The sequence below is a fragment of the Nelumbo nucifera genome, chromosome 7 (genome assembly GCF_055504915.1).
Source record: "Nelumbo nucifera cultivar China Antique chromosome 7, China Antique-T2T, whole genome shotgun sequence".
Lineage (NCBI taxonomy): Eukaryota > Viridiplantae > Streptophyta > Magnoliopsida > Proteales > Nelumbonaceae > Nelumbo > Nelumbo nucifera.
Window position 1 is genome coordinate 10,620,096 of NC_142655.1, and position 26,714 is coordinate 10,646,809.

General features: G+C 42.8%; 2 protein-coding genes and 1 long non-coding RNA gene across 4 annotated transcripts; 2 read left to right on the forward strand and 1 right to left on the reverse strand.

The window, feature by feature from the left end:
* The first annotated feature begins 3,289 nt into the window (after positions 1-3,289).
* On the forward strand, positions 3,290-4,204 carry LOC148790158 (uncharacterized). The gene is made up of 2 exons (XR_016078910.1): positions 3,290-3,446; positions 3,812-4,204. It is a non-coding gene; the product is annotated as an uncharacterized LOC148790158 (long non-coding RNA).
* Positions 4,205-9,494: 5,290 nt separating this feature from the next.
* Positions 9,495-22,431, forward strand: LOC148790159 (uncharacterized). Its single transcript, XM_088891136.1, has 2 exons — positions 9,495-10,008; positions 10,130-22,431. Exon 2 carries the CDS (start codon positions 11,261-11,263, stop codon positions 12,374-12,376), a length of 1,116 nt encoding a protein of 371 aa, XP_088747262.1. The 5' UTR covers positions 9,495-10,008; positions 10,130-11,260; the 3' UTR covers positions 12,377-22,431.
* Positions 22,064-26,134, reverse strand: LOC104608867 (uncharacterized). Of its 2 annotated transcripts, XM_088891135.1 has the most exons (3): positions 24,063-26,134; positions 22,604-23,975; positions 22,064-22,486 (listed from the first exon to the last, which is right to left on the reverse strand). In XM_088891135.1, the coding sequence occupies exons 1-2, from the start codon at positions 25,378-25,380 to the stop codon at positions 22,618-22,620; spliced, it is 2,676 nt and encodes an 891-aa protein (XP_088747261.1). In that variant the 5' UTR covers positions 25,381-26,134; the 3' UTR covers positions 22,064-22,486; positions 22,604-22,617. The 2 variants fall into 2 exon arrangements, with proteins under 2 accessions (XP_088747261.1, XP_010273286.1); XM_010274984.3 differs by having other exon boundaries at positions 22,604-26,134.
* Between the last annotated feature and the right edge of the window lie 580 nt (positions 26,135-26,714).

Here is a 26,714-nt window from a genome sequence, read left to right on the forward strand (position 1 = left end):
ATCAGGTCAAATTCAGGTTGGTTCGGGTGATGTAAATACAAAAAGAAATAAAAAAACTTATATTTCCTTCATTTGTTTTTTTAAGTACATATCTTTTATTTATTTATTTTTTATGTCCGAGATTTATGCCTCGAGGCTTAGGACTCGCCCCTTTCACACCCAAATATCTTGCCTCCGCCTTTAGCTTTTTAAAACTTCGGTTCTAATTTTTAGCATTTTTTAACTCAAAATAGCTATTTTCAGACTTGTATTCGCAGTTTCTCACGCTTGCCAAACCAAGATTTTCCAAGTAATGATTTTTTTTTTTAAAGTTTTTAACTAATAATTTATTTTGTCATTACCATCTCATGTTATACAGGTTCACTCCATAAAAGAAATTAAAGGTACCAAGAAAATTTTCAAGGCAAACTCTCTTTTTATCATCTTTTCAATATCCTTTCTATTACCCTAAAAAAAGGGGAAAAAAAAAAAACTTTTCCAAAACCTGGTTCTTTCCCATTCGTCCCCTTCACCTGGCTTTTCTACAATCAAGTAACCAAACAAAGCACTGGGGTTCAGTTCCAGATATTTGTCCAATTTTTCTTGGCCTGTTAAGTGAGATTCAATTTTTAACAATGATGTAGTTTACCAAATTACAATGTTATTGCAGTTGATTATTAGTTATACCTTTGATGTTAGATTAGATCTTGTTAGAATAATTAAATTAAAGCGCATATTTTTTTCTGCCCAATTGATGTCTGAAGTCTAAATAGACTAAAACATGCTAGATTTGCTAGTGGGCAATTGCAATTATGATGCCCATTTGTCTTTTCGTGCATGAATAGTAAAACAGGATTTATGTAGTTGACCATATATGGTTGTAACAAGGCTTACGTGATGGATGATGGCCACAATAATGATAGACTGCATTTGGTTTGAAAGAAAAGTTAGGAAAAAAAGCCTTAGTCAATCAGTTACACTAAAAAAACAATTTATCTGATTAGTTTTAAATTTTTAATTAATGTAAGTGAAAGTAGGGTCACATCTGTTTGTCTGAATTCAAATTTAAATATAATCTGATTAACGTAATGCGGATTTGATTTGTGTTGAGAGTTATTTTTATGTTTTGTTTTATGGGCGTTCATTCTTTTTTATTTTCTGCTAAGGCTGTGTTTGATTGCAATGTAAATATAAATATGTATATTGTATATTTATCCATTTTCGGTTTATGAATGTAAATACGGTTCATATTTTAAACTGTTTTTGCATTCATCTTGTTTGGTTGAAATCTGTGCAAAAATGTGGGCCCATCATTAAATGCTCCAACTATCTTATATTCCAATACCTTAATTTTGGTCAAAAAGTTAATTATCAAAAGAACACAAAATTGTATCAAAAAAATAGGTACAACAATGTTCTCTTTTCATAGTACAAAAGTGTCAGAAAACACATTTTTACTATGATAATCATTACTTTTTATGTATCAAACAAAGGCTCGCAATCGCAAATGCGAACTGGGGTACATAAATAGTTTGGCGTTTGTATCGCAAATAAATGGAGCCTAAGGTTCAGTTTGTAAGGAGTACAAATACAAATATGTACAGTACAAATATATACAAAATAATACAAAATACAAGGTTTTGCACTCTACAAATTTGTATTTGTACTCTTTCCAAACTGAGCCTAAGGCGCATGAGTACAAATACAAATATGTAGGGTACAAAACCTTATATTTTGTATTATTTTGCATGCAATAGCACTGTACATATTTGTATTTTTTTTTTCCAAACTGAGCCTAAGGCTGCATTTGGAAATCTTGCAAATGAAGTGTAGATCCCGGTTCAGGGTAAATTTGCACTCTTGTTCACTTTTGCTTGTGTTTGGCAACATTACATGTATGCATTGACAAATAACAGATCAATGCATATTTACATTGATAATAAAATGTAAAAGTACATCAAGAAAAAAGAAGTAAATTTGCATTCAAGTGGGCTTTTAGTAAAAAAAAAAAGCATATGCTTTTTATTGGAATTCATGTTTGCATCCATTACAGCTAAAAGTTTGTTTGGTAAGAAGATAAATTTGTTAGTGCAAAACTAACTCAATTTTACAATTTATATGAACCATTTTACACTCTATATATTTATATTCACACTTATTTGCATATTTTCCAAACGCAGCCTAAAGAAAATATTTGTATTTTAAATTTCCAACTTAAATAGGACGGTTGGAATACGGATTTATAACTCAAACAGGGCCAAACATGTAATTCTTATTTCAATTTATGTTATATAGCATCCTGGTCGATTGGAGAACTTATCTTTGATCCTTTGCATTGCCCAAATTGATTGAAATTTTGATACAGCACTTGGATGGTTGAAATTAATTTAATGATTTTAATAGACCACTTTGATGATCTAAAATCTTCCAATTGATTCGATACATCAGTTACATGACCCGAATTTGGTACAGTACTTGAAAGACAGAGAGATCACTCCACTGATATAGGATACCACATTAGTTGACCATATATTTAGTGTCATCTACCATTCTACTCCCATTGCTTAAATTGATCGAAACCTTTGTACATCAATTGGATTTTCAAGATCAGGACTGATTTTGAGGTTCCATTTTAATGGTCTAGATCTTTGGTAAAAAAGATCATAATTGAGAGTATTTTCTTAACAATATTCGTGAAGAAGGGTAAGATCATCTTACAAATCAAGGAAAGAACATTTTAGGGTTTTAAAAATATATGCAAGGAAAGGCATATAGGCATATTCTTTCCATTTCTTTGACAAAATGCTAATAGAGAGGTTTATGTGTAATCGGGTGAAAAGTTTGGGTCAAATCTTCTTACAAAATAAATAAACAAATAAATAAAAAGACTAGTGGGTCAAGTGAAAGATCCCACAAAACTATGGGGGGTATGTGGACTTTACTCTTTATTTTTTATAAATAATGTATAATATTTTGATCATTTTTAATTTATTAATAATATTCAGTATTTCAATTTTGGATCCAAGCCTGAACTAAACCCAATGGATAAAATTCAGTTGGGATTTTATGTTAATTTACTTTAAAACAAATGGTTGCAAACCATGATTGTTGCCAACCTAAATTAAATCAACTGAAGCCTAATTTTGAAGCTTTGTTTGAATTTTCCATTATTTTTCAGCTTCAAAATAGGATTAGAGAGAATTAAAGAGTCTACATGCTCAAATGAAAGCACCATCTTCTCATCCAAAATTTCCACACAAAAACATAACCACATTTTGTTACATATATTAATAGTAAAATGCCATCTAATTCTAACCAATTCTACTAAACATAGTCTAATTCATCCTCAAGTTCTGTTCATCCCCTGTGGTTGAGTTTGTTGGAGCAATTCAGCATTTTGGGTTTGACTACTTAAGGCCCAATTTGGCCCAACCTAACTTGCTTGGCTTCCTAGGACAGAGGTAAAGGTGCAGTTTCTCTCTCTCTCACTTTTTTTCTCTCTTCTTTCTTTTTCACGAATAAACAAATACGATATTAATCTGATAAACTGATCAGAACATTGGATTTACGTTTCTGTTTTCTCTTCCATTGATTACATCTTTGTTTAGTACCTCTAATCTGATATACAGATCATGAGCCATTAGTGTTTTGTGGTTTTTTTTCTCTCTCTAGTATGTATTTTTTTTGTTTATTTTTCTCCTCTGTCGTTCATCTCTTGTTCCGATTGAGTTTTCAGTGTTATTTTTTCTCCTCCATTATTCTTCTGTTTGTTTCTTACCTGTATAGATTATGACTGCTGGGCCATTTTGTTTTGATTTATTTTCTTATTCAGCCAGCAAAGAATCATGGAGATAACCTATCCGTCGAAGATCCAAAAGATGGAAGCAACATGGTCTGAGCTCCCAGAAAACATTATACAAAGAATTAGGGAGCGGCTAGATGTTGTTGACAAACTACGACTCGCTGCTGTCTGCAAAAACTGGTTATCTGCATCTAGAAATGATTAGTCTTGGATAATTGGTTCCCAAGATGAATTTAGGCCCATTCGTTTTTCGGTAAGTTGCTTATCCAGGTAAATGCAGTTATTTGGGTAAGTTTTTCCTAGAAAACACTTACCCGTGTAAGTACAGTTATCCATGTTCTTTTATTTCTCATGTAAGCAAGGCAATGACCATTTTAACCATAAAAACTCTATTATTAAAAGGGGCATTTTTGTCCCATTCAAGTGTTGGCAACTTTTCCCCTAGGTGGGAAAGTTATTTATCCACTTAAGAAACGGGTATTACTTACCCGGATAAGTAATACTCAAGAAAATAAACTTTCCCTAATTCTCACAAAAATTTGAAAAAAGAATATGGGATTCTTGATCAATGGAAACCAAAATCCCATTGACCAACTTCCCCCCCTCTCAAAATCTGAAAAAGAAATATATGATTAAGCTCCCACATCTATGTGTAGTTCATTTGCTTCATTCAAGAGATCCGAGCCCTGCATTCTACCCCTCCCAAGACCCCACTTAGCTGGGACCAACATTTGGCAATGGCATGTGACAGGGGTTAATCATTGAAGGGGGTGTTTGTCCATCTGTATAACATTGTTTTTGTTGATGTGGTTGTTGCTTTTGTTTTCAAACACAAAACCATACACATTGATCAACACCCCCTTAAATATTCAAAAACACCCACCCACCCTCTAACGGCTGCTTGGTAGGAGCTTGCATTTCTTTCGTTCTTTTTTAATAGGAGTTTGCATTTCATGTAGGGGTTTAAATGGATTGAATTCGAATCTGATTAGAAAATTCGATATCCGATGGATATTAAAAATTAATATTCGAATTCGAATTCGATTAAATATTCGAATATTCGATTTGATTCAAATTCGACCAATTAATTATTTTAGGTAATTAATAAATCTATAAAATAAATATTTTATTTATATAAAGTATATAAATATATAAATTATTTATATACTTTTATATTATATATAAATTATGTAAAATATTTAAATATTTTATATATTATATATAAGAATTAAATAATCGATAGAATTCCGATATTTATCAAATCGAATCAAGTCATATCTGAATTCAAATCCGATTAGCTATTTGGTATGAATAGGATATCCAAATTTGACTAATTAGACATTTAATTTATCCGAATTCAATTTGATTATGTCGAATCTCGAATTCGAAATCAGATTTTCGAATACCGTTGACATTCCTAATTTCACGTGACAATTGGGAGAGACCCCTCAATAAAATAAAGGGATTATAGCAGTTAAGAGCAACTTTTGGCCCTTAATATCAATAAAAGTAATATATTTAAAAAAATTTCAAAAATGGGTTAACTTTTTAAAAATAATATCAATTTAGGTCAAAAGCACTGTTCATCTTATTCCTCTTGCAATCCATTCACCAGTGCCGCCGTGCACTATCATCCGTTGCCGCCTCCGGCAATGCCTCCGCCTATCTCCACCACCTCCGCCTCCTCCTCGCAATGTTGTTGGAGGTGGGTGGAGGCAGAGGCGACGGCGGCAACATTGGTGGTCATTCCTCTGCCCAATGCCGCCACCTTTGCCTCCGTCTCCGGCAACGTTGCCGGAGGTGGGTGGAGGCAGAGGTGGCGGCGATGCAGGTGGGCGGAGGTGGCGGCGTAGGGTAGAGGAATGACCACCAGCACTACCACCACTGCCTTTGCCTCTGCCCACCTTTGGCAATGTTGTCGGAGACGGAGGCAGAGGTGGTGGCGTTGGGCAGAGGAATGACCACCAGTGCTGCCGCCGCCCACCTCCGACAACATTGTCGGAGGCAGAGGCAGAGATAGGCGGAGGCAAACGGCGGCGCCGATGAATGGATTGCAAGAGGAAGATGAACAATATTTTTGCCCTTAACTGATATTATTTTTAAAAAATTGACCTACTTTTGAATTTTTTTAAATATATTACTTTTATTGATATTAAGGGCTAAAAGTTGCCCTTAACTGCTATAATCCCTAAAATAAAATCATGCCAACAATTGTAATAAAATTCAAGGCATGACATGTGATAATTGGCGCGTTTGCATTTCATTGGGGTTGCATGTGACATGGTTATAGAAAATGTTATCTTGCTTGGTAGCATTTTCTCTTTCTTTGAGGTGTGGTGTGGTTTCAACCTCTGGGACCTATTTTGGTATGGTTGAGACTAAGGCTGCAACTTGGGCCGGGTTGGCCCGAATCAAACCTGAACCTAACCTGAAAAGTCGGGTTGGGTTGGGTCAGGTTGATGCTTGGGTTAGGGTTAGGGTTAAAATTTATGAATCCGACTTTAGTTTGGGTTGGGTTAGGGTTGATCCCTTGGGCAACCCGACCCAACCCGAACCCAAATCTATAGTACATATCAAATATAAATATATGTTATATATATGATATCATACATTGATTTGTTTATATGCATGATAGTTGTATAGCCCCTACTACAAACTATCTTTTATTTCTTTTAAAATAATCACTTCACTTAATCCTAATTGGAAATACCAAAACCTTCATAACATTTTTTTATGTTTTTTGAATATTTTATTCTTTATCTCCTCTTTGTTGTTTTCCATCCATAGCTTATAAAAGATCTATTATAAGCTATAATTTGTAATAAACTATAATCATTTCAAACACTTTTTTTTGAATTTTGTACTTAAGAGAACCAATAAAAACATCAACAAACAAATACTAATAAAACATAGGATTAATATATATAGTGAAAGTTGAGTTAAAATCTGAGATTAAGAAGTTCTACAAGATTTTAAGGGATGGGAAGAAGGTTGGGTTGGGCCCAATCTGAAGTTGACTTCGGGTTGGATTGGGTTGGATTAGGGTTGAAGGAATTTAGTTAGGGTTAGGGTTGGGTAAGTCGGGTTGAAGGTCGGGTTGGGTTAGGGTTAGGGGTGGGAGTTTAGAACTTAGGGTTGGGCTCAACCCAACCTAACCCAGCCCAACTAGCAGCCCTAATTGAGACTATATGGTCTGAACCACACCACACTCTTGTGAAGTGCTCTATAACTTGGAATAGTTGAGTTGTGTCAGCAAAAGCCCATCTTAATTTGACATAGTGTATTTTGGTCATTTACAATACTAGTACAAGGGCATATACCAATGCATGTAAGTAAAGGGCAAAATATAAATTGACATTATAAACTTAAATTTAACTTTATGCAACTATCCGCTTTATAATAATATGGATAACATATGGCAATTACCTGATGATGTAACCATAAGATTTTAATTACAAGGAAAAGAAAAGGGTGATATTGTAGGCCAAAACCATCCATAACTGGTTTTAAAACATGCAACATCTCAAGGTAGAAATATCCAAATTTAATTCATTTATATTTGAGTTTGAATCAGATATTATCCATCCCTTTAATATTAGATTTGAATTGAATTTAGATTACAATTGGATATTTGAATTATATAAATAAATTAAACTAGAAATGATCAAAATATTATATGTTAATAAAATGAATTAAGGGTGTGTTTGGTTGGTGGATAGGACTGGAATCGGAATCCCCAGAAATCAGAATCGGGATCACCTATTCCTGACATCTATTTGGTTCAATCCGGAATCAGAATCGGATTCCAATTGTTGTTGTTTGGTTCAACTAAAAGCTGGAATCGTAATCAGTCAAAATTTTCAATTCTGCTCAAGAACCTCAAAAACATTAGTAAACAAATCTCTCACCACAATCTTTGCCTGAGTAGATTGAAGAAATTCAGCCGACCTTCAGTCAATGCATTTGCCTTCATGATGACCTCGTTTAATGGCTTGAGAAATTCTGCCAGACCCGCAATGTCATATTTCTGTAACACACAAAAGCAAACCAAAATTAAACAATGGCTGGAATGGGAATCCGATTTCGAGAGAGTGGATCGGGAATGGCCATTCCCTCAAATAAGAGAATGCCATTTCACCCCAAAAAAGAATCGAATTCTGATTCCACCCAATCAAACGGCTGGAACATTCCAATTCCAATTCCGAACCTCTATACCAAACATATCCTAAAAATCACTTGTATGAAACTTGAACCTATGACAAACGCTTAATGATATATTGAATCAGATCGGATTATATTGGATAGGGATAATATGTAACGATATATGCTCCGATTATAAACGGACAAACCCTTAATGATATTGAATTCGGCCAATTATCTACCGCTATAAAATACTGCCTAAGATATGTCAGGTTTTGCTGCATTTTATGACAATTTCATTGCATGGATTTTATTTTATTTTATTTTTTTGCACATTGCATGAACTGATGAACTTGCCACGTATGTATTTGTGTAGAAATAGTCAGCACTGAAGGTAAACCCATTTATACATAAACAGGAATGAGGTGCTTACAATTTTGGGCAACGGAACAGTTTACGAAACACTTTTTTTTCTTTTACATATTCCAATTTGGCAGCACATTGCTAGAGTTGAAGAGTTTCAACTACATAGGGCTTGACCCAATTCAAAATTTGATAAATCTCCAATCCACCAGCCCCAAGTTACCTCTACATGAGAGAGAGAGGTTTTTAATGCTGCTGATCAGCAGAGAGAGAGAGAGGTTTGAAAGATAAGAGACGAGACATTAAATTCTCTTCAACCAATAAAAAAAAGATTAAATTGAAAATGGAATCTTATGCAGCAACAATACTCTGATCACTAAGCAGGAGAGTACAAATTATTTAGAAGGGTTTTATGATCAATGTACCATGATTTGGAATAATGGAAGGGACCCACCAAAATTGAAAATACTGTGACTCTTATCAGTCATGTACGAAATCTTGACACAAGTCAGACACTATTAAACACCTGAGAAGAGTATGACATCCTTGCCAGGAAGGAGTTGGAATATTGGACGGTTCATAGGTCCATATTAGTGCAATGGGCATTGAAGCTAGTATTTTCTATTTTGACAATCCAAGTTCTGGCATGGCAGATCCCAATTCCTTCCTCTGCTTTCATTGTTTAGATAAGGATGAAAAAAAAAATCCATTTTATTATGTAATAAAAGGCTGTTGTGTTTCAAAGAAAGAGTGGTATAAAGTAGGAGGATCACATGTAATAAATAGGTTTTTTATTTGTTTTGTTTAAATGTATAATGACATGAAATAATATTGAAACTCTGAAAATCAACTTTTATAGAAAAGGGCATTTCTTCTTTTTTTTTTATCTTTTTTTCTAGAAATCAATCTCCAATCCTAGCTCTATGCTGTCCATTTTTATTGAAATCAACCTCCATCCTTTTGTTGTTTGTCTAGACCTTTCAGATCTTCCTAATGGAGTCTTCAATAGTTTAATATTTTCTAGAGTCTAGACCCAGACAACATAAGAGCATCATGGTCTCAACAAAATCTAAATCTGCAACAGGACTACTAGGGGACATTTCTGGATTTATGAAAATTTAAAAAAACCACATGATTGCATCTTATTAATGCATATTGATAAAGGAAGATTTGGCCTGACCTCTCGCCCATCCAACACATGGCAGAAGCAACAGCTCGGCACGGCAGTACATTCGAGGCGCGAGCTTCGAGAGGAGGAACCAGCAGTCCGAGCTCCCCAAAAGGAGCCCGAACTCCCCATTTGACACCGAGCCTTACGAGGAGCGCAAGGGGAAAAAACCCGAACTGGCCCGCCCCAGGGCAGTTCGGGCCACACCTCTACCCGAACTCAAGACTTTACCTCGCACACCACTCCAACACTTCAGCTCCAGACCGCCGAGCTGAATAACCGTACCTGACACCAAAGGAGTCCGTATCTTGAGGCGACGCACCTGACTGACTTAGGATCTAACGCTTGACAGCCGCACTTCAACATCCACCTGCCATCGCCACCTCCAGTCACAGAGACGGCTCCAACAAAGAGAGTAGTGGCGGTTGTCTGCCCCAGCAGAGGTGATGACACCCAAACTGGCAGAAGTGCAGAGGTAATGATGCCCGACCTGACAGGAGCTTGGGAGTGAGTGCGCGAAGTGGTTATAAAAGGCTCTCTTCCCCCCAAGAAGGAGGTATGTGATAACTTTGCGCTATCTGGTTTATTATCTTGCCTTTGAGAAGATACTAACTTGAGCTTCGAAGCACTCTCACCGGGTTCCTCCCCGGAAATACTCGCTCTCTTCCCCGTTTCAGGCACCTTCTGCTCCAGCCAGAGGCAAGATCATTGACAGCTAGGACCGGCCAGATTGCGCACCATCAATTGGTGCCGTCTATGGGATACGCTTCTAAAAGCCTCCCTCTAAAACTCTCATAACCCCTTTTTTTCCAAGAAACCCCAACACCCATGGCTTCTTCCAGCAATGTCGGACGTAGCATGGAGATGAACGCCACTAGGGAACAACTTCAAGTCCCCGTGGTGTGCATCGGACAATTCACCATCCCCCTTCCGGTGGATGGGATCCCCAGCCTGAGTGCGCCACGAACAGTGGCGCCCATGAACCTTCCCGCAATGAACGTCCCCCTTACTCTCCCTGTCAAAACAACCTTTACCGAACCAACTGTTGTCCCCCTGGCGACTAGCCAAAACCAGTTTGATGACTTGATGCAGTGAATGCGGGCAATGCAAGCCCAAATGCAGCAGTCCCAGCAGCATCAGCTCCAGTAGCACCAAGTATTAAACCACATCTCTCAGTATCACTATCAATAGCAGTTCCCCCAACTGCCTCTGAACCAACCACAGCTTCCACCTCGGCACCCCGATCTGAAGCCGGTTAAGCCCTCCCCTCAGGGCGGACGCTTTCACCGAGGAGAAGCCTCCCAACTTCAGAACCCCTCCAAGAGCCAGGCCTCATCCCCGAGCCGGAGGGAAAGAAAAATCACCCCCGCCTCGTAGCTTGCCGGCGGGTCGGGAACCTCGCCCGCCAAGTCAGCACCTCGGCACTCCAAGTCTGAGCTCCCACCCACGGAGAACTGATTCAGCGTCCTAGCGGTGGACAACCAACAGTCCGGGCCCATTGAGCTCGGCAACACCGAAGCTAGCAGCACCAGTATCAGGCCCACTCAGCAACGAAGACGCCAGCGGAGTCGCCGAACTACCACCCGCGTCCTGACCGAACTCCGAGGTAAAGAAGATACAAGCTTGGACGAGGTAAAAGCTTCCCCTATTCTCTCAGTCCCTTCCCCCCTCTCACCAGAACTCCTTGCAGTCCCCATGCCTAGAGATTTCAAACTCCCCCCTTTGGACAAGTATGATGGGTCCTTCGACCCCAATGACCACGTCGATGCCTACCAGTCCCAAATGCACCTGGCAAGGGCCAGTGAATTATGCATTTGCGTGGCCTTCACTACCACCTTCAGGGGGTGGCCCGCACCTGGTACAGGAACCTGGCCCCCAGGTCAATAAGAAGCTGGACCCAGTTCGTGCAGGTCTTCACCGCACACTTCGTTACCAGCAAGCGGTGCCCCAGAACCGAGAGCATCTTCGGAGTAGTCCAGAGAGAAGGAGAGTCCATCCGGGGCTACATCAAGCGGTTCAATGATGCGTGCTTGCAGATACCGCGACTGGACCCCATGGTGCAGCTTGCGGCAGCCAAGAGAGGAGTGACATACAAGGAGTTCAAGTGGCACATGGTAGTTAGCCAGCCCGCGACTGTAGCTGAATTCCTCAAACTCGCGGATAAATTCAAGAGAACAGAGGAAGAGATCAACCAGAGAACCGAGAGCGGGATCGAGAAAAGGAAGAGGGAAGGCGAGCCCTCCAACCCAGATGACAAGAGGAGGAAAGATCCAGCTCGGGAGATGAAGCCGAGCCAGCCGTTCCGAGCTCCCTTAGCAGCTCGGACGGACTACACACCCTTGAACGCGAAGCGGGCTGAGATCTTGATGACGATCAAAGATGCCCCATACGTAAAGTGGCCACCTTGCCTAAAAGGGAACCCCAACGAGAGGAACAAAAACTTATACTGCAGTTTCCATAGAGACCACGGTCATAGTACCGAGCATTGTAATAATCTCCGGGACGAGATAGAGGGACTCATCCGTCGCAGGTACTTGAGAAATTTTGTACAGCATAGCAATAATAATAATAATAATAATAAGACAGGTCAGCAAGGGGAGCACGGTAAGGATGCCCTAGAGTCCAGCAGCAGGCCGGCCGAACCGTCGCAAAGACAGCCTCCGGAGGAGAGGCCAGTTTGGGGAACCATCCACGTGATAGTGGGAGGTTCGGTAGTAGCGGGTTTCACTTCGGCAACAGCCCGGACGTCAATTCGCGAAGCTGCCCGAGAAGAACAAAACCCTCTAAAGAGGCCAAAGACGGAGGAACCGATTTTCTTCACGGAAAACGATGCGCGAGGAGTCCACTACCCCCACGATGATGCGCTTGTCATCAAACTAAGGATCAGCTCGGTGGACATTCTCTTCAAGTCGGCGTTTGACTAGCTTCAGTTGCAGAGAAGCGAGCTGAAGCCCGCAAACACTCCTCTGGTGGGCTTCAGCGGAGAGGAAGTTAGACCCCTCGAGAAAATAACAGTACCAGTGGAAGTCGGCACATGGCCCTGTGCGGTCAGACTCAACCACGATTTCCTGGTGGTTGCAACCCCTCCCCATACAATGCCATAATAGGGCGGCCAATTACTCATGTCCTATGGGTAGTGGTCTCCACCTACTACTTGGCAATGAAGTTTCCTACAGACTTCGGTGTGGGGGTAGCGCAGGGCGACCAGCTCAAGTCCCGCAAGTGCTATGTTGCCGCCCTGAAGGGAAAAACCAAGGTGGCTGACAACCTCGAACTGGAGCGGCCTACAGAGCAAGGTGAAGAACGAGCTGCGCCCACAGAAGAAACGGTCGCGATCCCAACTTCAACTGCAGACCCAGCTCGGACACTACAGATCGGTAATTCCGTCCAGGAGAAGCTAGAGGGCGGTCGACGAGGAGGGCGAAAAGCTCCTCGCAGCTGACTTCATAAGGGAAGTTCACTACCCGAGCTAGGTAGCCAACCCAGTGCTCGTAAAAAAGGCAAACGGCAAGTGGCGCATGTGAGTCGACTACACCGACCTGAACCAAGCCTGCCTTGCTTCCCCCTCCCCAAAATTGACCGCCTAGTGGACGCGACCTCGGGACATGAGTTGCTAAGCTTCTTGGACGCCTACTCGGGCTACAACCAAATTAGGATGGACCAGTCCGATGAGGAAAAAACCACCTTCATAACCGAGTTCGGCCTGTACTGCTACAAGGTCATGCCCTTCGGACTGAAGAATGCTAGGGCGACCTTCCAAAGACTCGTGAATAAGCTGTTTCAGCCCTTAATTGGCACGAAGATAGAATGTTATGTAGACGACATGGTCGTCAAGACACAGTTTTCGCATGAATTAATACAAGACTTAGATTCTGTCTTCCAAATTCTGCGTCAATTTAGCATTAAACTAAACCCAAACAAGTGTGTCTTCGGAGTCACATCGGGTAAGTTCCTAGGGTACATCGTCAACCGGCACGGTATTGAGGCCAACCCGGACAAGATAAAAGCCATCCTAGATATGAGACCACCCCGAAAAGTAAAAGAGGTTCAGAGGCTAAATGGCCGCATAGCCGCTCTGAGCCACTTCATGTTCAAGTCGGCAAACCACTGCCTGCCTTTCTTTAAAGCAATTAAAGGCAAAGGGTTCGAATGGACCCGAGACTGCCAGCTCGCGTTCGACGAGCTAAAGAACTACCTCGCTATTGTGCCGGTCTTAACCAGGCCCGAGGAGGGTGAGGTCTTGGAACTGTACCTCTCGGCAAGCGATGAGGTGGTCAGTTCGGTACTAATAAAAGAAGTAGATCGGGTCCAGCAACCCATCTATTATGTTAGTAAAATTTTGTAGGGAGCAGAGATGAGATACCCACAGATAGAAAAGCTGACATACGCACTGATAATTGCAGCTTGGAAACTCCGCCCATATTTCCAGGCTCACACTGTCATCGTCTTGACTGAAAAACCTCTAAGGCAAGTCTTACTCAAGCCCGAGGTTTCTGGTCGGCTGACGAAGTGGGCCATCGAGCTCAGTGAGTACGACCTCCAGTATAAGCCACGAACTGCTATTAAGACCCAAGCCTTGGTAGATTTCATCGTCGAGTGCACGTTTAGCCTCGAAGTCCCTAGGCCGGTTGAGCCCGAGATCCCCAGTTCGGGTGAGCCCAGGGCTTCCAGGCCAATAGAGTCTGAACCCCGTAAAGTATGAGCCAGGGTGGCATCTCTCCTAGTTAGGCCAAACGCGAACTGGGATGAGGAGCCCTAGATCCTTCACGTAGATGGCTCCTCGAACCAATAGGGCAGCGGGGCTGGAATAGTCCTGCGCGGCCCGGGTGGCACAAAATTGGAATACGCGCTACGCTTTGAGTTCGCGGCATCCAACAACGAGGTAGAGTACGAGGCATTGATAGCCGAGCTGGCCCTAGCGCAAAAGGTAAGAGCGAAACGCATAGTTATCTGCAGTGATTCCCAGCTTGTGGTCAACCAGGTTACGGGCGAATACGAAGCACACGAGCCAACTATGATCGCCTACTTGGCAAAGGTAAAGGAGGCTCTGCTCAACTTCCAGTCACACTTCATCAAGAAAATCCCGAGGTCAGAGAACACCGAGGCCGACGCCCTGTCCCGGTTAGCCAGCATCAGTCACAACGCCATGAGAACTGTGTACATAGAGGACTTACCTCGGCCTAGCATTCTCGGTAGGGCAGAGGAGGTCGCTCCTGTCCTTGAAGCAGAGCCGAGCTGGATCAACCCACTCGCGAGCTTCTTGCTAGATGGGACCCTCCCTGCGGACCGCAATGCAGCCAAAAGGGTGCAGCGCCAAGCTGCCAAATATGTCATAATAGACGAACGGTTGTACCGACGGTCCTACACGCTCCCCTACCTGCATTGCTTGCAACCTGCCGAAGTCGAGCTCGTACTCTGCGACACTCATGAAGGTCTGTGCGGCGAACACTTGGGAGGCAGGGCCCTCGCCCAGAAGGCACTTCGGCAAGGGTACTACTGGCCAACGATGAAGGTAGAGGCCATCGAGCTCGTCAGAAAATGCGACAAGTGTTAGAAGCATGCCAATATCCACCATCAGCTTGCCGCCGACCTCAAGTACCTCACCAGTCCATGGCCTTTTGCGCAATGAGGCATCGACCTCCTAGGGCCATTCCCGCCAGCAACAGGTGGAAGGAAGTTCCTAGTGGTGGTGGTAGATTACTTCACAAAGTGCATAGAAGTTGAACCTCTCGCAACAATTACAACTCGAAACGTACAGAACTTCTTTTGGAAGAACAGAGTATGTTGCTTCGGGTTACCTCGGGTACTGATCTCCGACAATGGCAAGCAGTTCGAGGACATCAAGTTTCAGGAATGGTGCCAAGATATGGGGATTCGGTAGAACTTCACATCGGTCGCGCACCCGCAGGCAAACGGTCAAACAGAAGTGATGAACAGAGCTATCCTCCGCGGACCGAAAGCGTGACTAGACCGAGCTAAAGGGTTATGGGCGGACGAGCTGCCAAGTGTTCTATGGACTCACCAAACTACGGAAAAAACCGCCACGGGAGAGACTCCCTTTAACCTCACCTACGGCACTGAAGCGGTAATCCCGGTGGAGATCGAAGTACCTACACTGTGACTAGAAGCATACGACGATCAGACAAACGGAGACGAGCTACGTACCAACCTCGACCTATTAGACGAGGTAAGAGACCTCGCGTACATCCGAACTGCAGCTTATCAGCAAAGAGTAGCTCGGTACTACAATGCCAGAGTAAAAAAGCGGAACTTCCGCGTCGGTGACCTGGTTCTCCGTAAGATCATGGCACCCGAGCCTGGCGTGGGTAAATTTGGACCGAATTGGGAAGGGCCCTACCGAGTAAAGAGGGTGCTCGGGGGAGCATACGAGCTCGAAACATTAGAGGGCAAACAAGTACCTCGAGCATGGAACGTCATTAACTTAAGACGATACTACCTATAAATTACTAAGCGAAGTGGACTAGGAGTCGCTATCAGAGCCTGAGGGTTAGAATGACGAGCTAACAAGGACCTCGGCATCTCATTATCAGAAGCATAGGGTCAATTCGGCAATATAGTCAGTTCGGGAAAAAGAGGGTGACAACAACTTAGTCAAAAGAACGTTTCATTACAAAACACTATTTACATTCCAAAAAGAATATATATATATATATATATATATATATATATATACTCTGTTTACATCCCAAACAGTCCGACAATCTCAGTCCTCACCCTCGGAAGGCACGTCGACGATACCCGAGGGTCCTGCCTCATCCTCAGAATCCGGTTCACCATCAGCCGTGTTGGCCATCTCCTGAGTAATGCACAAAGTAGTTATGGTGCTGATGTCGAGCTCGGGCTACGTATTCCTGATCATCCACCGGCTCAGTTTAAAACCCCTTCTGTACGAGCCCACCATCAGGTCGTCAAAGCGCGGCGAGGCGATATAGTCTTCAACGACCTTCTTCTTGGCATCCTCGATGCCCTGAGAAAAGATCTCTGTCTTCTCCCTAATATCCTCTTGAAGGTATTCGACCTGATGCTGCAAGTCCAGCCTCAGGTCCGCCATATGCTTCACCACCACTCCCATGGCCTCGGTGTCTCTTTGAGACCTCGCCAGCCTGGCCTGTGCAGCACGAGAAGCTGCTTCGGCAGCGCAGAAAGCCTCTTCAGCAGCTCATGCCCGCCTCGAGCTCCTCTCCGCTTGGGCCGCTAAGGCATGAATGGAGGAGTTCACCTACCAAAAGGAAAAATAACGAGAATGAGCAACAGCGAGAAAGGTAATGACAAGGAGCCCAACAAGAAGTCGCTGACTTACCACCATGGCATGAGAGGCAGCACGCCCGGCTATATGGTTCAAAGGAAGCTCGGTCCAAGCCGCGACCTCCTCGGGGTAAATGGCCTCCCTACTTTTTTGAAGAGCGTGGTTCGGCGACAACACGCTCCTGAACTCACCTCGGCCTCCCGAGCCTGAAGATCCAGCTCGCATATAAGCGGTCTCGGTGTAAGGAGCCCCCGTATAAGCGGTCTCAATATAAGGAGCCCCCATATAAGCAGCCTCGGCATAAGGGGCCCCTGCTGCTTCTTGTACGGGAGGGGCCATCTCGGGCTCCCTGGGTGGATCCGCTGGCGGGTAGCCTAGCACCTCGGGCTCCGCATCTTGGGGCAGTTCGGCACGAGTCCATTTGGCAACTCGCTTCCTCCTCTTCATGGCATGAAATAGGTTCCCACCACGAGTCTACTTTGCGTCCATCACACCTGCACAAAGAGCTCGACATCAAAAAAACAAAAGAACGAAAAGCAAAACAAAAGGCAAGACTCTAAGCAAGGAACCTACCCGAACTCAGGCCGGCCTGGATGAGCTTGGCCTCCTTCAGATAATGGTGGCATTTTAGCCCAAGCCGGGCCCATTCTCGGAGGCCCTTCGCCGTCTCCCTATCTAACGTAACACCGGCATCGGGGGCAGCCATCCCCCACCCGGTTTGGAATGGCCACCCCATTGCACTTCGCACTCCGAAGTAGTCTCGTTTCCACGCCGGGACCTTGTTGGGAAGATCGTGTAAAAGATTGAAACCCGGGCGAGGAGACAGGTAGTACGCCCGCCTACGCCTAGGAAGGGGACCCACTTGCTTCTTAAGCATTAGAATGGAGGAAAAGATCTCAAGGTCTAAAGGCAAAATCTGTTCGCAGAAGAGAGAGATAGTCCCAACCAAATTTCGAATAGAATTCGGGTGGAGCTGACCAACGGTAATGCCGAAGTGGTTCATAACCTTGACGATGAGGGGGTGGAAAGGTAGGCGCAACCCAGCGGCGAGCTGTTCCCGGAATCTCACGATCTCATCAGGACCATGTTCCCAAGGGAAGTCGCCCGAGGGTATAAAGTAGGTATACTCCCTAGGCAGGTTAAACTGGGTGATAAGGGAGTAAAGCCCCTCAGGCATCATGGTTGAGGGCCCAAACTTATCCAACGTCTGTCCTCGACGGGAGGAGGACGCCAAACTACCCGAGGCGGCTCGGCCTACGGGTTCGATCTCTTCCTCGAGCTCTACCTCGGGTTCACTAGGGCTGTCGAGGGTTGCAACTCGGTTCGTAGAACCTACATCTGACCCCCTCGAAGAACTGTCTGAGTTATCCGAGCTAGATATCGGGAAGAAAAGAATACCAGGAAGAAAGCACCGACTCACCCGGAAAAAGGCAAATGGACTACGGAAGGTTGACGCGAGCTAAAAGACTTGGACGCGAGCTGGAAATTGGATGCGAGCTCAAGAAGCAAATGCAGGAGAATGGCAATGGAAAGCGACTGGGGGTCCCCCACCATTTATACCCACGGTGACCGAAAACCGACAGTTCTGATCGAGGCAAATCCAACGGCCCACGATCAAGCTGACCGCACACCTCCTAAGACCGAGACGTGACTGGTCGCACGTCTTTTGAAACTGAAGCAGTGTCGGCGCACGTCTCCCCGCATTAAAGGCAGCAGCGGCGCATTTTTCAAATTTGAAATAACACCCGCTGTCACGTTTCCCAGCCTCGCGTTTTTTAAATTTTGAAATAACGCGCACTGTCACGTCTCCCAGCATTTAAAGACGGACTGGCGCGTCCCCTGACTTTTTTGGCACTCGAGAAACCCGGAGATCTCCTAACGAACGCACACTTCACGCTATCAGTAAACCGGTTCGAAGTACGGGTCAAATCCACCCGCCACCTCACAAACTCCCCGTGCCAGGGCAAGCCCCTTAGCACGAGGAGTGGGGGGCAATTGATGAAGGAAGATTTGGCCCGACCACCCAACACGTGGCAGAAGCAACAACTCGGCACGGCAATACACTCGAGGCGCGAGCTCCGAGAGGAGGAACTAGCAGTCCGAGCTCCCCAAAAGGGGCCTAAACTCCCCCTTTGACCCCGAGCCTTACAAGGAGCACAAGGGGCAAAAACCCGAACTGGCCCGCCCCAAAGCAGTTCGGGCCACACCTCTACCCGAACTCAAGACTTTACCTCACACACCACTCTAGCACTTCGGCTCCAGACCGCCGAGCTGAATAACCGTACCTGACACCAAAGGAGTCTATATCCTGAGGCGGCGCACCTGACTGACTTAGGATCTGACGCTTGACAGCTGCACTTCAACGGCCACCTGCCACCGCCACTTCTAGTCACAGAGACGGCTCCGACAAAGCGAGCAGTGGCGGTTGTCTGCCCCAGCAGAGGTGATGACACCCGAACTGGTAGAAGTGCAGAGGTAATGATGCCCGACCTGACAGGAGCTTGGGAGTGAGTGCGCGAAGTGGTTATAAAAGGCTCTCTTCCCCCCAAGAAGGAGGTATGTGATAACTTTGCGTTATCTGGTTTATTATCTTGCTTTTGAGAAGATACTAACTTGAGCTTCGGAGCACTCTCACCGGGTTCCTCCCCGGAAATACTCGCTCTCTTCCTCGTTTCAGGCACCTTCTGCTCCAGCCAGAGGCAACATCATTTACAGCTAGGACCAGCCAGATTGCGCACCATCACATATGATAGGCATCTAAATGAAGGGGGTTTGCTCTAATCAAGCATGTCATAGGAGACGTCCAATCCTGGTTTTGATAAACAGGGAAGGTTTCAGGTAGACCTGTTCATGGCTGGACTCCGGCTTGGATTTTGCCAAAATTTGACCTGAGACCAACATACTGTGAAGTCAGGCTCGAAGCCCAGCTCATGAACAGGTCTAGTTTCAGTCAGTTTTAATGTAGGAAAAGTTTGAGTAATATTCTTCTAGATTTAATCTTGTGTAAAATCTATCTAAAAGTGAAACTTCAGGCAGTTTTTTGATGAATAATTTCACCTGATAAGATTCCGTTTTAGTATACATTTTACACAAGATAAATTATGATTTGTCATTCTGTGCTCATGCTAGAGCGTTCTGATTTTAGTGTTCATAATTTAACAATGGTGTGGTTTTAAACAGAATGGAATGGATGATGATGATGATGGTGGTGGTGGTGGTTTTGTATCCATAAGTAATCAATGTTTTTGGTTTTAATGTTACAGCCCTTGCACTGGACCAAAATTAGCTCGGACGATCCAAAACTCAACTTTAGATCGAGAACTTGGACGGCCCAGCCCAACTTACGAAAGATTGGCCCAATTCAAGCATAACTTGAGCTGGGCCAGTGGACCTTGAGCCAGCATGGCCCCAGTTATGGCCCAATCAGTTTGACAATGACTAACAAAACCAGATCGCATGGTATCCCCTGCTTGGAGCTTTACTGGTTGGCAAATCAGGATGCTTCAAATCCAATTCTAGCCATTGAATTAATAAAACATTAACCATTTTATTTCTTTATAATTAATGCAAACATCATTTTGGCTTTATATCTACCTATTGTGATTTCTTCCAAGATCAGGCTGCCCATGAAGCTTTCAAGAACAAACTATCATTGATAACCTTTCCTGGGGGCACCTGAACTTAGAACAGGAAGTTTCTAGCAGTTAAGAAGGTACTGAAATGTTGTGCTTTTCAATGTGTTAACCTCAGAGTGGATCATTAAGATAGAGTGGAACGATCTATCATTCTTGTAGATGATCCACTTGTAGTTGGGAATTGAGGTAAGGGCTAGATTAGGCCAAATTTTTGAAATAAAGCAAACTTGGGAATTTTTTTGCCAAAAAAGATGTGCTGAACTGATTATATATTTATATAAGGTTGGGAAATTTTGTCAAAACTTTTCTAAAATTCATTTGAAACTTATCAAGTCACCCCTAGACTTGGCCCATGATTCTTTCAATTGAATTATAGACATTTCAGTTTATCTAAGCCTAAAGGAAACTAAAAATGAAAGCAAAAGGCCATTACCCAATGCTGGTCCTAGCTATCAGAGGTCTTGGGTGGGGTAGACTGCATATTGTCATAACCTCATCATTTTTTTTTCTTTAACAAGTTTGTTGCTCTCAGAGGTTTGCTGACTCAGGATTTTACCATTACACCAAGTAATGGCCTCTAAACAAAACCATAAGTGCAGAAATATTAAAAACTTAAGTGGGAGAGCACCTGGTCTATCATTCAGTGGGCAGACCCGACCTGTGTAACATTCTAGCCAGAAACTGACGGTCCTAACTATTTAATGCACTAACTACTTTGCCATATTTTTAATGCTTCCTCAAAATGTCAACCTGCTGGATTATAAGGTTCATCTAAATTGGCTCTTTGGTTTATTGTTGCAGGTTGCCCCAAGATGGGCATCAGTTTCAATTCTCTGTTTCCTACTATGGGATGGTCTAAACTCTAATAATCATATGACATCAAATATTCAGTGTAATAGAATAATCATGGACTTGGAAAAGAGAAATTGTGGCCATTGGATGGGCATAACTCTGTAGCATGAAATTTAGATAGTTTGGCATCAATTTATTACTGTACAGATCAGTTACTAGACAGACCTATCACTAGTTAGCATTTAGCTTCATGCTCTATGATTTTAGCTTCTCCATTTTTTTGTCCCTTTTTGTATGTTTTGTAGGGAAACTAATGAACATGGAAATGTAAACTGCTAAGTTGTTATTTCCTGTTTCCTCCATTTTTGATGCAGCACAGTACAGCTTCCTGTTCTGATCAACTTGGGATGAGATTTGTTTTCAACTTCAATTGTACAGTCAGAAAAATCAAGCCATAAGAAGTATTTATTCATGGGATAATGTTTATTGGATTATAAAATTGTCTATTCTTTACCAAATCTGTTACTGACATCTCTGCTCTATTTTCCTGGCAAAGTAACTCTATCAACAATTATGTTGCTTGGCTTTTGTTTGATTGTCCATGCACATAATTTCTTCTCTTCCTCTGTAATAACTTTGTTTAGTTCTGTGATTTACAATCTTCATATTTTATATTGACGAAAAGCAATGGTGAAAGATATATCAATGAGTTTATGTGCTTTTCTGAACATTTTGGAATATGAATTCCTTTTCTATGGAAATCACCATACCATCTTGACATTCATATATATATATATATATAGATATATATATTTCCAAAATCCAGTTTTATAACAGTTCAATCTTATTGTATAGAATTGATCTGTTATAGACTAGTAACTCAAGTATCTCACAGGAGAAAATCACTTACTGGATACTGGACAGAAGTGGGTACTTACTATAAAACAAACAAGTACATTATAAATTGGCAATTGCTTGAAGGTGAATCACCCTTAACAACTGAGGTTGATACTATCCCCTTGAAGATGCTAAACAACACACTCAATACTCTTACTACAGAGTACATATAGTGACCTTATTCATTATACTATAAAACATCACAACTTAATTAATACATAGCTTTAGATTGTTAATAGAAATTATACTATTGTATGTACAGAGTTCAATGTCCACACCATAACTTCTACTGTATTGTTTCTCCTCCTGAACTCCCAAGCAATGTTGAACAAGTCGGTTGTTTTATTGAACCTGTACCTTATTCATGCTGAACTATAGTTGTTTATACCACTTCACTAATTCATAGTAAATCTTCTGGGATTGAACAGCATTCTGGCCCTCAACTGCATATCAAAGATGAAGAAAAAGAATGAGAATCTATTTTTCCTATGAGCTTAGATCATCTATAAATTATTTCCCTGACATCTATTGTTTTTAATCAAGAGTATCATAGCTCTTACCTAGATGCCCACCATTAGCTACAAGCTTGAATTGGTACTGGAGTTACTGCTTCAAAAGCTTGAACCAGCACTGCCACTCTCCTCTTGCTGCGAGATGGAGCAAGTTTTTTCACTGCCTGTTGAAGAGCATAGTCAACCATCCATTCCTCTGCACTTTTCCTTTCATCCATCATTTGATGCCTGAGATCAACCTTTTCTGCTTCAGGGTCAGGCTCCAAAGGAAGGAAATTTGGGCCCCGTGGGTTGAACTTCCTGGGTTCCTCCTCGTCCTCAGTAGGCCTCTTGCGTCTGACTGTTCCTCTTAGATTTCTGCAGGCCTTGGGCAGTTGTTGGTTGAAGCTGCTTTCTGAATTGATGATTAGTTTATCTTCTTCTAGGCTTACATTATTATTTTCCATGGGGAATGTCTTTGTTTCATCCAATTCCATACCATTTCTTACTTGAATTACCTTGTCTTCTTCACTTTCTTCAGTGGAACTGTGTTTGTTCCTCTTTGAATCATTGTCTTCCTCAGAATCTCTGGAACTTGTGATACCAAATTTACCTCCAACTCCCTGAACCTTTTCTGAGAGCTTTTGTTCCTCAAGTACATCACTCATGTATGATTGGTCATCAGATGAGTGGTCTTGAGTCTCTAGTGGGAGGAGTTTCTCATCTTCAGTAGTAACATCAAGCTTGTAAGCATCAATCTCTGTTTGTATTTGGTGGTTTTCATTGCAATCTTCCTTAACCGTCTCAAGATTATTGGCATCTTCTACTTTTCCTCCTGCTACGCCTTGGACATCAGCACCCACAACTGCGTCGTCTAGAGGAAGACTGCTTTTTGCCACATCCTCTAGATCAATTGACTCAGATGTTTCAAAGTCAAGAGCGTTCCCTGCATCTTCAGAACTGTTTTCATCTATCTCCTCTACAGCTTCACATTCAACATTAGTGGTGCACATGGGTTCACCATCTTTGGGTAGAGAATATTGTTTGAGGAAGTTGTCACCTGATTCATATTCTCCATTCTTTTCTTCACAGGATCCTATTGGTTCCACCAATGAGACTTCAGAAGTTGCAGATTCCATGATGCTGATGAAGATATCTGGCTGCGTATCTTCTCCTTTTTCTCCATTAACTATTGTAGATTCCTCAACTCCAGCCTCCCGATTTAAACCTTCAAAACCATCAGACCCTTCAGCGCTTACATCACTGGATGCATCACCCTCCAAATTTTGATCTCCGCCATTCAATTCAGAACCACTGTCTCCAAGTTCATTGAGGTAGCTTTCATTTTCTTTACAGAACTCCTGCAGTTCTCCCACCTTTGGAATTTCCTGGTGAAAATCAATATGTGGTATTGCAGCTTGTACTTCCCCGCAATCCATATCTGTAACTTCAGAAACACACTCAATGAGTTCTGTCTCTGCAGGGATTTCAAATTCCAATTTGGTCTCAATGCAGCAATATCCCATACCTGTTTGGGATTGCACCAGGGGAAGCTGGTAGTCATCAACCTCAGTTTCTAAAAACTGATCATGTCCAGGAGATGCCATTGGAGTGTCCATTTCTCCCATGAGAACATCTCCATTGTGGCTGAGATCGACTTCAAAGCTTATTTCTGAGTGCGGTGAATCATCAGTGAAGCTCTCATCAACTTTTCCATCATAATTCTCTGCTTCTGCCTCATCTCTATCTGACAACATACTAACATCGTCAAGATCTTCAGGGTTCAAAGAAAAATCAATTATTGCTTCCTCATCTCCATTGAGAATGCTTCTTCCAATTGATTCTGCAGTTTCATCTCTTGGTTTAGCATAAATTTCTACAAAAAAATCCGTGTCCGATTCATCCATCAGAGGAGATATTTCTGAGCTTGCCAACATCGCGTCTTGAATTGTAGGATCCCTGTTGTAGTCCAGCTGACCCGTATCACTTCCCTTCTTTCCGCCCCGAGAAGATTTTTTTCTCAGTGGGGATAGACTTCTCAATCTCTTGCTCTTCTGGGTTTTAAGCAGACGTCTTCTCATCGACAAGAAACGCTTCAGGGGAGGCACAGGAGCGTGATGATGGCCATTGAGGGAGCAGTAATTATATGGGCAGACCCTCGGAACTGAAGTTCCTTGTGCTTCTGTTCCGCCTGGATTAAGTATCAGAAAAGCCGGCAACTTTGAATCCTTCAGAGTGGATGAACAGGTAGCCCGGCCAACATCCAGGCTAGGACACAGAGCAACTCGGGAACTCTTCTTTATGGAAGGCCTCGACATTTTGAAACTAGACGTCTTCGTTAAAGTCCTCACTGGTTTCAAACTAGATTGTTTTGTTAAAGCTCTCGCAGGTTTGTGACCAGAAGCAGAGTGCTTTGAGCAACTCGTATTCCTTCCACTAGAAATTCTACTATGAGGACTAGTTTGACAGTGACTCACCTGTGAACGCTGCTCCTTCTTTGCATCAGAACTGGTTGTGGGCTTCATGTAATTCGGAGTCGCGCTGGAGACCTTGATCATGGACTGATTCTGTGGACTAATACCAGGACTAGATGTCTCCATAACTGGCTTATGAATTCGCAGCTTTGCCGGTGTCACTGAAGAAGATGATCCCAAGCTCTCCAAGTCAGATCGCTTGAATGATCTTGACTTCTTTATTTTCTTCTTCAGCTCGGATGCTCCTTTGTTTCTCATGTCATGAGCTTGAGTAGTAGCTGGCTTAACAGCCGTTGACCGCTTTTCGGGCTTATCATGCTTCTGGGAAGCTGCTTGGATACCAAGCTTGCTGGGAGACTTTCTTTGAACCATCTTCAAAGAAAGAATATAACAAGACTTGGTCCAAATCCAAAGTAAAACATGAAGAGAGAATTCGAATTACATGAAAGGTTCTGGTTCTATGAGGAGCTTGGGATATGTCCTTCTTTTCTTCTGGGTTGAATCATTCAAGCTCTGAAGAAAAGTAGTCTTCTTCTTGCTGCTATGGCTTTCTGAAACTAGAGATTGTAGAGGAAGAGTGGTGAAGACACAACAAAGCAGAGAGATTCCAAGCTTGCTTTTTTCTTCACAGTAGTTGGCCTATTTGGTTTACCATCATTTTCATCTAAAATGTAATTGGGTTAAATTTTGAGCATGGGATCAGATAGGAATATGGTGCTGACCAGCAACCATGAGTAGAAATGGGGCCTTACTTGGCCGGTTCTTTTCCAAAACCAATTATGGTAACTGTTGGAACAAGAAAACATCCACCCCAGCAGATGGCCAGAATATTCTTTAACCATGGAATTCCTTAAATGACACAAGTATCCCCTCAATGGTTGAATGACAAATATGGGCTCAAATTTTTGTTACTGAACTTGTAGTCAGACTAACGGGAAATGGGTATCATGGTAATTCCATTTCCAAGGAAGGGAACCAACCGATCTAGGTGGGATGAGTGGAGACAAGGGCCATGGTCGGCCAAAAGTTGCGGGCCATGGGACTACTTTGGCAAGGGCCGATGCAGAGCAGCAGGAGGCACTCCACTAGTCAGCCCCTCAGCCTTTTATTAAAGATCACCAGTTGTTCTTTATCTTCATAACCGACCTTTAAGGCCTGAACCTTTATGCCTGTCTCATTTCTTTTTGAGAGAATTAGGGTTTATGAGCTCTACTAAGTGACAATTAAGTTCTAACTATTGACCAGAGTGTTCGAGTAGTTATTAGAAGTGCTGCATGAAGCCCACCTGTCTTGCCATGGCTTCCCACCATGAGCTCTCTTCTCTTCTTTTGATAAGCATACAAAGATACATTAATTAATTACCAAAAGAGTTTGTACATGATCTGACCATGGGGTCATGGTCCCTAGCAAGTCATTCTTGCTCTCTCTTGGGGGAGAAGATTAACCCATTCAAGCTTATCCTCCTCTCAGCCCTTACAAACACTTTCTGCAAGCTTATCCTCCTCTTCCATGGCTTTTCTAAGTAGCATTTAGTATATCTCACATTAATTATAGATACAGTGGTGGTTTTGAAGCTAAACTTATGATCTTATTGAGTGGAATTTTATTACAATTCTCTTCATTGGTCAGGATTTATGGAATGAATGGTGGATGGGAAATCAGAATTCAATGAGGTCATCAATTTGGGCCCAGTTTACCTACCAAAA

Coding starts and splice junctions, on each gene's coding strand:
- LOC148790159 (XM_088891136.1), top strand. CDS start 11,261: ATGCATTTGCGTGGCCTTCACTACCACCTTCAGGGGGTGGCCCGCACC.
- LOC104608867 (XM_010274984.3), bottom strand. CDS start 25,380: ATGGTTCAAAGAAAGTCTCCCAGCAAGCTTGGTATCCAAGCAGCTTCC.